The 12,108-nt window shown below is 32.8% G+C and overlaps 1 protein-coding gene across 1 annotated transcript in view; it reads right to left on the reverse strand.

Moving 5' to 3' along the window:
• Window positions 1–1,992: 1,992 nt before the first annotated feature.
• The window catches only part of LOC308640164 (disintegrin and metalloproteinase domain-containing protein 18-like), a gene marked incomplete at both ends in the record, with an annotated part of 30,816 nt that continues 20,700 nt past the window's right edge, over window positions 1,993–12,108 (reverse strand). The window contains 4 exons of the mRNA XM_081312174.1: window positions 1,993–2,197; window positions 3,153–3,229; window positions 3,864–3,942; window positions 6,429–6,484. Of these exons, the coding sequence (XP_081168300.1) occupies window positions 1,993–2,197; window positions 3,153–3,229; window positions 3,864–3,942; window positions 6,429–6,484 (417 nt within the window). The remainder of the gene's footprint in view (window positions 2,198–3,152; window positions 3,230–3,863; window positions 3,943–6,428; window positions 6,485–12,108) is intronic.

A 12,108-nucleotide genomic window follows, 5' to 3' on the forward strand; every position in this document is an offset into this window, starting at 1 on the left:
AAATTCCTGAGAATCTGAAAGCAAACAGTAGAAATTTACCAACAATTACAACTAATATATAACTTACAACAAAGCTTAAAAATGACTCACAAGGAAAATAGAATGGTGTGTTAATGGATATAAACTATAAATCCATGTCAGGACAAAAGATGTAGAATACAAGTTTTGGAGAAAACAAACATATAGATAGAACTCCTAAACATCTGTGGAACCCTACACTATACAACTGTATAATACAGAGAAACACACCCACTAAAATCACTGTCAGACATGATGAAATTCAATTGAAAATCAAAATCAAAAGTCTATCTAGAAAAATTCCAAAATACGTATACTTCTAAATGTTCTATGGGTTAATGCAGGAATTATAAAACACCTTATAATAAAACATTATAATTACATGCCACATAGAATTCATGAAATGGTGAAATCAGTTAAAAATGTGTAAGGAACTATAAATTCTAATATAAAATCAAGAGAACCCACAATAATTGTTAAACTCAAAATTTTCAGAACTTTATAAATTAACCACTGCTTATAGAATTCTAGAAAGTGGGCTTTCTTTCTTTCTGTTTTTTTCCTTCAAGAAATGGATTGATCTGGATAAAAGCAGTAAATTTGTGGGATTTAAGACCCATTACTGAGATAACAGAATAGGAAACTGCACACAATAAAGAACAAAGACAGAGAACAAGTTCAAAAATTTCCAAGGCAAATAATTACTCCACATAGCCAAAAAAAAGTGGGATAGGAGGGAGAACTGTATTTCCAGAACTACTATTATTTGGACCATCCAGTTTCTGATTTTGGGTGGGGTGGATGCAAAGAATCAAACCACTGTGGCCTAGACACAAGAAAAAAATAATCAATGCATCTGTCTGTCTATGTGGATGGCTAAATGTTGATCTTGAACATACTAGAAAAATTTGTTAGCTATTTTAATTAATTTCAAACAGCAAAAGGAAATCATGTATAAATAACTAATGGAAAGTATTGTAATGATATCTCCTGAGTGAAAATATATCAATTAAAGTATAGAAATGACAAAAATACATAAATTATGGATTTGAAAATATGCTAACTGAAATTAAATATTCATTGGAGAGGCACAAGAAAGGATTTGAGCAGACAGAAAAAAGATCAGTGGACTTGGAAACATGTCAGTTGATATGATATACTATGAGGAAGAGAAAGAAAAAAAAGAATGAAGAAAAATGAACAGAGCTTCAGAAACCTGGGAGACACTATCAATGTGTATTACACATATACATAATGAGAATACCAGAAGGAATCAAAGGAGTTAAAGTGGCAGGAAAATATTTGAAGAATTAATAACTCTAAACTTTCCAAATTTGATAAACAAACCAACAAATATGAATTCACACATTCAGGAAGCTCTATGAACTCCAAGTAGTATAAACATAAAGAAATACACTCAGACACATGATAAGCAAACAGTCATAAAAAAAATCTTGGAAAAAAAAACAGGAAGAGGTATCATCCTATACAAGGAAGCCTCAATAAGATTAATAACTCATTTTTCATCAGAGATCATTAAGGTCAAAAGGTGATGGGCCAAATGCATTGTGTTGAAAGAGACTGTCAACCAAAAAATCTATAAAAATATTAAGAGAGTTGAATAATGATTGCCTATTTTAGAAATATTTGATTAGGTAGCATGTACAGCTATGTGTCAGAATTCTAAAGGTAATTTTACCAGGCTTTTGGTAGTGATAGCGATTCTGTTCTTCCTGTAATGCTAAATTTATTTCAATAATAAATATTTTCTTTGAAAAAAAATAGAAAATAAAGAAACCTTGCATAATATATCAAGAAATGATACAATATAATTTTTCCAAATATTCTATATGAAATCTGTATATTTTATTTCAAGGTATAGAAAGCATAAATAAAATGTAATATTTCTATTCAGCAGCTAAGTAGTTTCTTTTCAGTATTGAAAATATTCTATAGAAGTAATTTCCTAGTATTTTATAACATCAGAATCACCACAGTTACCTGTGAGCTTAAATGAAATTTGTAGAGCTGGTCTTTCTGCCTAATATGGCTGTAATTATCTGCTAAGGTCAGTACATCTGGATTGCCATTTTTCACTTGGTAAATTATATGCTCAAATCTTGCTGAAGATTCCAGTGGTTCAATTCCATAGCTGATATTTTCAAACTGCAGAAATCCTCTGAATAAAAGCAATAATTACAAAATTTTAAAAAATGATCCCATCAAAGCTATATCTGAGATGTTGTGAGAAATTTTTAAAAAAATCATAGTAAAGCACATGTTTTTAACAGACTTTCTTTTCCTCTTTGGCTTTTGAAATCTACCACTAGTTAACAGATACCAAATCTGCTTTGATTTTTCTCAGAGTTTAAAGAAGTAAATGAGTGAACAATATTTTATAATTTCTGAATAACAACTACATTCATTCAAGATATATTAACTAGGGTCAAATCCTGCCAGGAATCAAGATACTCACTGAGAATTTCAAGAAAAAAAAATTCTTGTTCTTACAGAGGTGAAAGTAATTGATATCAGATACACAGAATGGATATCTAAAGAGATGCTTTTCTATGAAAATCATGTTCAGGCAATGCCAGTTTTTTGCACTGACATGAGTAAATACTGGAAATTAGGTGGCTATCATGAAAAATAAGTTTTTTCTCTACTCTAGACCTTTCTTCCTCTGATAAATCTATAAGTAAGTTTTCCAGCATCAGTGATGAAAATAACCTATTTGTACATTTTGTCTATTAAGAATCTTATTAACTTATGTCTGTTAATAAACTGAGGTCATATTGTATGTTTGTATTATATTTAAATAACTAAGGATATTTTCAATAGTTGATATAATAATAGAGATCGCAACAACAATATTTAGAGGGATATTGTAAAGTTTTCTTTTTTGAAAAGTATACATTTCTGCCCAGTGTTCTGGAAATGTCTCCGTTCAGGGTTCCCTGGACTGATGGCATTTGATTGGAACACTTAGATATTAACATTAAGACAAATCAAAGAAAGAGCATGTTAAAAGAAAGTTTCAGATTCTTCCTGATTTATGTCCACTAGCCACTGAGTTTCATTTTAAAGTGAATCCTACTTCCTTGCTATACAAATATTCTCTAAGATGCTCTGACCTGAGGCCAGAGCAGACATTGAGTGTCACAACAGAATGTGGAGATTCTGCAACATATCCTTGGTAATGGCAATGCATCTGAAAAACAGGATAAACAGTTAAATACATGAATTCTTTCTGAATAAAATAAGGTACTATCAAACATTTCAGAAGACTAAAGATATTAAAATATTTTTAATAATTAGAGCATAAATTATACAGAATTATACCAAATGCTTAGGTAAAAACACATTTGACAACTATCTTCATAACATATGCATGTCCATGAGTATTCCTTTGTACCTGGGTTTCATCTTTTTCACATGACATTTCCATGTACAACTGTAAACCCTGTAACAGGTCAGAGTTATACAGAATAAAACATTTGAGGGCTGGGGTTGTGGCTCAGTGGTAGAGCGCTTGCCTAGCACATGTGAGGCACTGGGTTCAATCCTCAGCACCACATAAAGATAAACAAATAAAGATATTGTGTCTATCTACAACTAAAAAAAATTAAAAAACATTTGTATCAAACTGTCAATATGGGGCTGGGTATCTGGCTCAGTGGTAGAGTGGCTTTCTAGCAGGTACATGGATGGTCCTGGGTTCAGTTCTAGCACCGGGGGGGGGGGGGGGGAACCTGTCAGCACAGAACAGAATATCCTAAAGGTAATGATATGTTCATTTCAACAGAAACATATGATAATAAAAGTCTAAGACATCTGACTCTTACCATAACATATGAAGACTCAGATTGCAAAGATCCCGTTTTACTATGTGTATAAACCAAAAAATTCTGGGACAGGAATGAGCTAAAAGCAAATCAACAAATAAAGTTTAAGTCATGAATTCAATACAAATATACACATTAGAAAACACAAATATTGAGTGTACACTTTTCATACAATAACAAAATTTGATTAGAGTAATTTTAGTGTAGCCATTCACCATTCAGAGAACTGGTGAATCAGAGAAGTCAGGCTTTCTGAACAGTGATTAGACTGTGACATCTCTATTTAAGACATTTTCATTTGTGTCAGAATATATTTTAATTCAACAGATATTTATTACTGTACCTGCTGTATGACAGGCCCTCTTGTACAACCAAGTCTCTGGTCTTTATGACGGTCAGAGACACATACTTCTAGCATGTTATATGACAATAAATACGGCCTGGGTGTTGTGTAGGGGTTAAAAGATCGGCATGGAAAGGCCTGCTGAAAAGATGATTATCTATGTGAAGAACCAGCTTTGTGGATTTTCATAAAAATGTTATTCCAGACAGAGTTAAGATAAAATGCAAGGACCTAGAGGCACAGATATGCTTATGTAAACAAAGAACAAATATGGGCAATGCATCTGGAATAGATTGTGGAAAGAAAAGAGATACTAGGATGATGTAGTATCACAGAGATGAGAAAGCTTTGGAGGATTTGGGCAGAGGAAGATAACAGCAGAGCAACATTGTAATGGAATCAGTGCTGTGTTGGGAATAATCTACATGGCACATACACTGGAGCAGAGAGACCAGCTTCAAGGCAACTACTGCTATCTAGGCCAGACATGATGGTGGCCTGAACAAGGACAGTAGTAGTGGTGGAGGTTCGATGCTGGATATATTTTGAGATCACATGTGGTTAAATAGTCCACTGAACCCAAGGGAAAATAAAAGAAAAAAGATATCCATGGTTGACTCCAATGTGGTGGTTTTTTTCTTTTAATTCTTCCTTCATATTTCTTTCTTTATTTCTGAGAAAATGAAAGAGATGAGTTGCCATTCACTGAGATGATTATGAGAAATATAAATTTGGGAAGAGGAAAATAAATTCATTTTCAACATATTACTGATGTGAATCCTAATAAACATTCATTATCAAATAGTCAAATAAATGAATATGGTGTTCACAGGAGAAGAATAAGTTAAGAATATAAATTTGGGAGTATCTAACACTGGTGGCATTTAAAGTCACAAGACTGAATTAAATAATTAGATGGTTAAATATAGATTTTTTTAAAAAGAATACTTCACCTTGAAGTATTCTAAGATTAAACAGATGAGGAGGAATCTACAAAGGAGAGAGATAGATAGAGACAAATAGAAGGAATAATAATCATAGTAGGAGCCAAACAAGCACAAAAAGTTTGTGGTTATTTGGAAGATGAGTGAGGAAAATATTTTATGAAGGAAACACTAACCAGCTATTCCAAAAGCTGTCAACTGGTTGAGAAAAATGAAGACTAACAACTATCAAAACTCATCAACAACACTGATAATCTTTTTTTTATTGATTGTTCAAAACATTACAGAGCTCATGATATATCATCTTTCATACATTAGACTCAATTGGGTTTTGAACTCCAATTTTTACCCCACATACAGATTGCAGAATCACAACTGTTACATACTCACATTATTACATAATGGCATATTAGTGACTAATACAACACTGATAATCTTATCAAGTATTTATATACAACAATAATAAATATAACAAAATATAAATATTTAAAAAGTACAAACAGAGTAGTGGCTGTCTGACTCTATTTATGTGAGCTATTGAGAAAATATAAATAATGATACAGAAAGTAGATAATTTCATGGAGTTATCAGTGGGACTGGAGATTAACTGAATTGACATGAGGGGTTTTACAAGGGGAAAGAAATATCTTTAAACTTCTATAGAACTTATGACTGCAACATTGCATAACAATTTTAAAAGTATTGAATTACTGTATTGTTTGGAGAATTTTATAAAAATATATTCAATAAGATTGATAAAAAAGAAATATAGGGGCTGGGGTTATGGCTCAGCGGTAGAGCACTCGCCTCACATGTGCAAGGCCTGGGTTGGATCCTCAGCACCACATAAAAATAAATAAATAAAATAAAGTTATATATATATATAAACATATATCTGATTAACACATCATAAAAAGGATGTTACTACTTGAATTTCCAACAACCAATGGACACGTTAACAATGTCTGTTTTCATTTCTAATATACTTAATATACTTTACTTAACATTCTTGGATTCAATGGCTTATACTTAAATTAAAAATTTATAGGTATGTAATTTATTTCTTAATTTGAACATACAAAACTGGAAAAATAAAATAAATGGCCCTCATAGAGCTAATATTCAAAAGCTAATAATGAATCCTAATTTTAAGAGTAGTTCAACAAATAAGTTTATATTATATTGTATTTCTGAATTTAAATAATGTGCAAAAAAGTTTAGGAAAGTAAAATCTAAGTACAAAATTCTCTTTCCTTTAAAGGGAAAACTGGATCTTACTGTTTTCTAAGGTGCAGAGTGTAAGGTTTTCCATCAATTGAAAGGATATAAGTCACCTAAAATAAATCAAATCAATAAAGATAATTTAGTAAATCAGAAGTACATAAAGTAAAAAAGTATTTTTTATCAGTCAATCAAAATGACTGATTCAACAGATTTAAAATTAACATATTTCTTAGAATTTATTATATTAACCAGTCAGAATTTAGTAGCAATAAATTAAGGACATTGTGATTAAAGTGTAGAAATGACTTTTGGAAAACAAAATGGAATAAATTTCAGAAAAATATAAAATTTTAGCATGATTGATATTATAGTAATTGCTTATATCTAGAAATATATGCATTTTAAGTTAAGATAAATGAAACAGGACTGCAGGCTCACATTACACATCAAATATGGTGAACCAATAAAACATGTATACTCAGAAACATTTAGCAATTCTTAAAACAAAAATCTATGAGGAAAGAAGACCTGAGAGACTGTGCGAACAAGAAGCCAGTGAAGAATGGCACAGCTCCAGGGATAAGAGTCCTAAACTACTAGAAATTGAGTAATAGCAATCTTCATCATCCTAAAGCGATGCATTAGTATTCAGGAACAGAAGTAACGATGGAATTTGACTAACTGGACCATTTCCAAAAATGCAGACAGACATCTTTCCTAGAAATGCTGCAATTTTCAAAAGAAATCTTCAATGTGAAGCTGGAACAGAGTCTGTAAACTTGGTAAAAAAAAAAAAAAAGCTGGACAATGCGGCTTATAACAGGAAACACCTTGGAAATAGGAGCACTTGAACTAAGCTATAAATAAGCCATACCTGAGGCAAATCTTATCCCATCACTTCCCTAAAAGTAATATAAGTGTCTTTTGTCAGGTTTTCATTACTGCAACAAACACCTGAGATGATCAGTTTAAGAAAAGGAAAGGTTTATTTTGACTCACAGTTTTAGAGATCTCAGTTTATGGTAGGTTGGCTCATTGCTTTTAGGGTTGTGTCAAGGAAGAACATCATGCGTGAGGTAAAGGATGTTGCCCACCCATGTCAGCCAGGAAGTAAATTGAAAAACAGGAAATACCCCTTTCCAATATCCCCTCCAAGGACACATACCTAATGACCTAACTTAGGCCCCACCTAGTTAAAGGTTTAAAGGTTCCAACACTTCCTAATAGAGTCAAAGGCTGGGAACCAACAGTCTAACACATGGGAGTTTAGGGGGTATTACAAATCTAACCATTGCAGTAAGCTATCATTGCAGATCTAATGCATAATTCCAAACTGAATGCAAAACACAGAATGTGATGCTGTATTGAGTACAATGGCAAGTATACACACACACACACACACACACACACACACACACACACACACTCTCTTAAAAAAAGAAAGAAAGAAAGAAAGAAGGGCTGGGGATGTGGCTCAAGCAGTGGCGCGCTCGCCTGGCATGCGTGCGGCCCGGGTTCGATCCTCAGCACCACATACCAACAAAGATGTTGTGTCCGCCGAGAACTAAAAAAATAAATATTAAAAAAAAAGAAAGAAAGAAAAACACACAACTGTTTAAACTCTGAAGAATGTATACACCAAGAAAAAAAAAAGCAAATCTTACAAATTGAAGAAATAACTCCTGAAAAAACAGCAAAATATGATCTTGGTATAAGTGTAGCTAATGCTATCTAATATTCTCTAAAAAGTAACATTGATTATTACATTCAAAGAATAGTTAAAAAGTAAGAGTGAGTATTACATTCAAAGAATAGGAGTGATAAGATGTAATACAATTTTATTTCTAGACCTTTCTAACATTTAATGAGTGCTTGTCATATTTATAGTATCATCCCAAGCACTATAGATATTTTTAAAACGTTTTATCCTCAAAACCCCCATAATTTTCACCCTCAGAGATATAGATAAGTAACTCTCGTAAGATGACACATCTGATTATTAGGACTTGATAGACCATGTGCTTGACCACTGTATTTCACTGCTAGCTTATGAAGAATACCAGACAGTCTTACTGAGTGAAGAACAGACAATTATGGAAATGAACCAACTACAGATCAAAAGAACAAAAACAGTGTTTTTAATTTTTAAGTAAGATATTATCCTAAATAATAGACTGGATATATTTTAGGAATAAATTAATAATACTGACTATCAAAGCTAAGAAAGTTTCTGGAAATTAAATACAAAGTTATGTAAAATATAAATGAATTACTCCCAATTAAAAGACATTGGTGGACTAGATAAATTTTTTAAAAAAACCTATATACTATCTACATGAGATTCATTTTAGATCTAGTGACATTCATAGGCTAAAAATGAAAGTCTGAAAAAAGATATCCCATAAATATGGGAACTTAAAGATAACAGGAGTTCTTAAAGACTTCTAAAGATACAGGAGTGTTCACACTTTGACTTTAGGTCAAAAACTGTCACAAGAGACAAAGAAGGATATTATATAAACAAAAAGAACAATTTACCAGGAAGACATAATAATTATAAGTTTGACAAACAGTACAGCTTCCTAATATCTGAAGAAAACTGACAACTAAGAGATTAATAACAACACTACAGTAGGTAAAGATATTCTTAACTTTCAGGTATGGATAAACACCCAGAAAGATTAATAAGGGAACAGAGATATTGAAGAGCAATATAAACCAATTTAACTTACAGATACATTCAGAGTTCTCCACCCTATAAAAATAGAATACTATCTTTTCAAGAACACATGGAGCCAGGTTTGGTGGAGCCCTCTTGTAATCCCAGAGTCTGAGAAGGTTGAGGCAGGAGGAGGAGGAGGGAAAGTTCAAAGCCAGCCTCAGCAACTTAGCAAGGCCCTAAGCAACTTACCAAGACCCTGTCTCAAAATAAAAATAAATAAATAAATAAATAAATAGGGCTGGAGATGTGGCTCAGTGGGTAAATTCAATCCCTGAGTTCAATCCCTGTGCGCACACACACACACACACTCACACAAAGAACACATGGAACATCCAAGACAGAGTAAAAACAAATAGACCAGAAAACTATCTTTAAAAAATTACAAGAATATTGAAATCATATAACGCAGTTTTTCCCTTCCTTATGGATTGAAATTAATATCAATCCAGCAGAAAGTAAGAAAATCTGTAACTATGAAAATTCAACAAATTATTTTTAATTTTATTTTTAATAGAGTATCATAATTATACAAAGTAATTGGATTCCTTTTAACAAAATCATATATACAAGGATTTTGATTTCAAGCTCTTTCTTCTTCTCTTCCCTCCCTCATTTTCCTTCTTCAACTCTATTAAACTTCCTATCTTCTATACATAAAAGTGACATTCTCTTAAACAATTTATTTCTTAAACAACTAATGGATCAGATAAAACAAGCAAGAATTTAGAAAATATCTGCAGATAAATGAAAAGAAAAATACAACATACCAACATGTACAAGACGGAATGAAAGCAGTAATAAAAGGGAAGTTTATAGCAGGGAATGTTTACATTAAAAAACCCAACTTTACAACTCAAGAAAATCCAAAAGAAAATCAAAACAAAAAATTTTAAAAATCAAGAGATATTTTCTAAATATCAATAAAATTGATAAATTCTTTGCTTGAAAGAAAACTACAAAAAACACCAACTATTAAAATGAAAACAGGAATAAGAAAGGGAACACTACAACCGATACCACAGAAATCAAAAGGATTATAAAAAATATTATGAATAATCATATTTTCAAAAATAGAATAACAAAGGACAAATGGAAAATTGGATAGAAACATTGAAACTATCATGAGTACTTCATAAAAGTTTTTAAAAATGTGAACAGCCCCAAATTTAATAAGAGAATTGAAGACATAAGTTTTTTAAAAAAAAATCTCTCCCCCAAAATAAAAAATTCCCAAGACTAGGTGGCTAAATTATAAATTTCCACCAAAAATGTAAAAAGAATTAAACCAAACATCTTCAAATTCTTCCAAACAACAAAAGAAAACACTCCCAACTGAATCTAGGAGGCAGTGACACCAAAACCAAAGAGAGACTCAATGCAAAAAGAAATTGACAGACTATTATTTCTAATGAAAATTGACATAAAAATCCTCAACAAAATACTAGCAAATCAAATTCAAGAGCACTTTAAAAATATTATAGAATGAATAAGATGAATTTATTCCTGGAAAGTAAGAATAGTTCAACATATACATACATCACACTAACAGAATGAAGGATAAAAACTACAGGATCATCTATCACCATTCACTCCTGCTGCCATAACAAGACATCTCTGCTTCCAGGATGACACCTTGTTGCTACATTCTCTGGGGATCCCTGCTGTATCCCCATATGGAGGAAGGGATGAAAAGGAATAGAAGGGCTGACTCTCTCAGTCAAGCCCTTTTATAAGAGTACTTAAACCCATTCATGAGGGCAGAATCTAAATAAATCAGTCACAATTACATATCAGGGTTCATATAACACAATATAATACTGTTGCTTTGGGAATTCATTTTTAACATGAATTTCAGAAGGAAAAAAAAAAGTAGTATTCTACCCCGATGCCTCAGAATTCATGTTCTCCTCATACACAAAAACACATTGTTTCCATCCCAATAGCTCCAGTGACTTGTTCTAGAAATAACTCCATGTCTAAAATTCAGAGAATCATGTATCATTTAAGTAAGCTGTGGGTAAGATTCAAAGGTGTGTTTCATTCTGAGACAAACTGCCCTCTAATCATGAACTCGTGAAATCAGACAAGTGACATGCTTCCAAAATAAAATGGCAGGCCAGCTATAAGATAGACAATCAATTCCAAGACAGAGAAAGAGTCAAGGAAAAGGAGTAACATGTCTCAAGGGCAAACATGAAGTCTTAAGGCTTGAAAATAACCTCCGACTCCATGTGCAGCCTTCTGCACATGCTAAGGTAGAGACTGGACACCCAACGCCCTAAATAGTTTGCCCTGGTGGTTTTGCTGGACACAGCTCACCTAGCAGCTTTAGATGGAGAGAATCAGATGCCAGTGGCTCTTCCAAGATGGAATTTCACACTGATGGCTTTGTAGTTCTGAAATCTCAGACGAGGCACTACCATCAGGACTCCACCTGCATTACCCTAATGGGGATCCTGAAGAGATACCATTCCTAAAAGTCAAATCTTTGGGCCCTGGGGCTTTCTGAAGCATTGTTTGTAATCTAGGTGGAAAATGCCATGCTTCCACAACTGTATACTCTACATACCTACAGAGTTAGCCCTATATGAATGTCATCAATACTTAGCATTTGTGCCTTCCAGAGAGCAGCTTGATCCACAAGTCTCCCAGTCAAAGAGTGTTGCACCAGAATGTGAGGAAAAAAGACATGAGACATTTCTAACCAGTGAACTCCAGAGTCCCATTGAGTGCCCTGGGCCCCTTCGTCTTTTTTTTTTTTTTTTTAATTATTTTATTGTTGGTTGTTCAAAACATTACATAGTTCTTATTATACCATATTTCACAGATTGATTCAAGTGGGTTATGAACTCCCATTTTTACCCCGTATACAGATTGCTGTGTCACATCAGTTACATTTCCATTGATTTACAAATTGCCTTTCTAGTGACTGATGTATTCTGCTGTCTATCCCATTCTCCACTGTCCCCTCACCCCTCCCCTCCCCTCCCCTCCCCTACTCTCTCTCCATCC

The sequence above is a fragment of the Spermophilus citellus genome (assembly GCF_964194105.1).
Source record: "Spermophilus citellus genome assembly, contig: SCAFFOLD_283, whole genome shotgun sequence".
In the NCBI taxonomy this organism is placed as follows: Eukaryota; Metazoa; Chordata; class Mammalia; order Rodentia; family Sciuridae; genus Spermophilus; species Spermophilus citellus.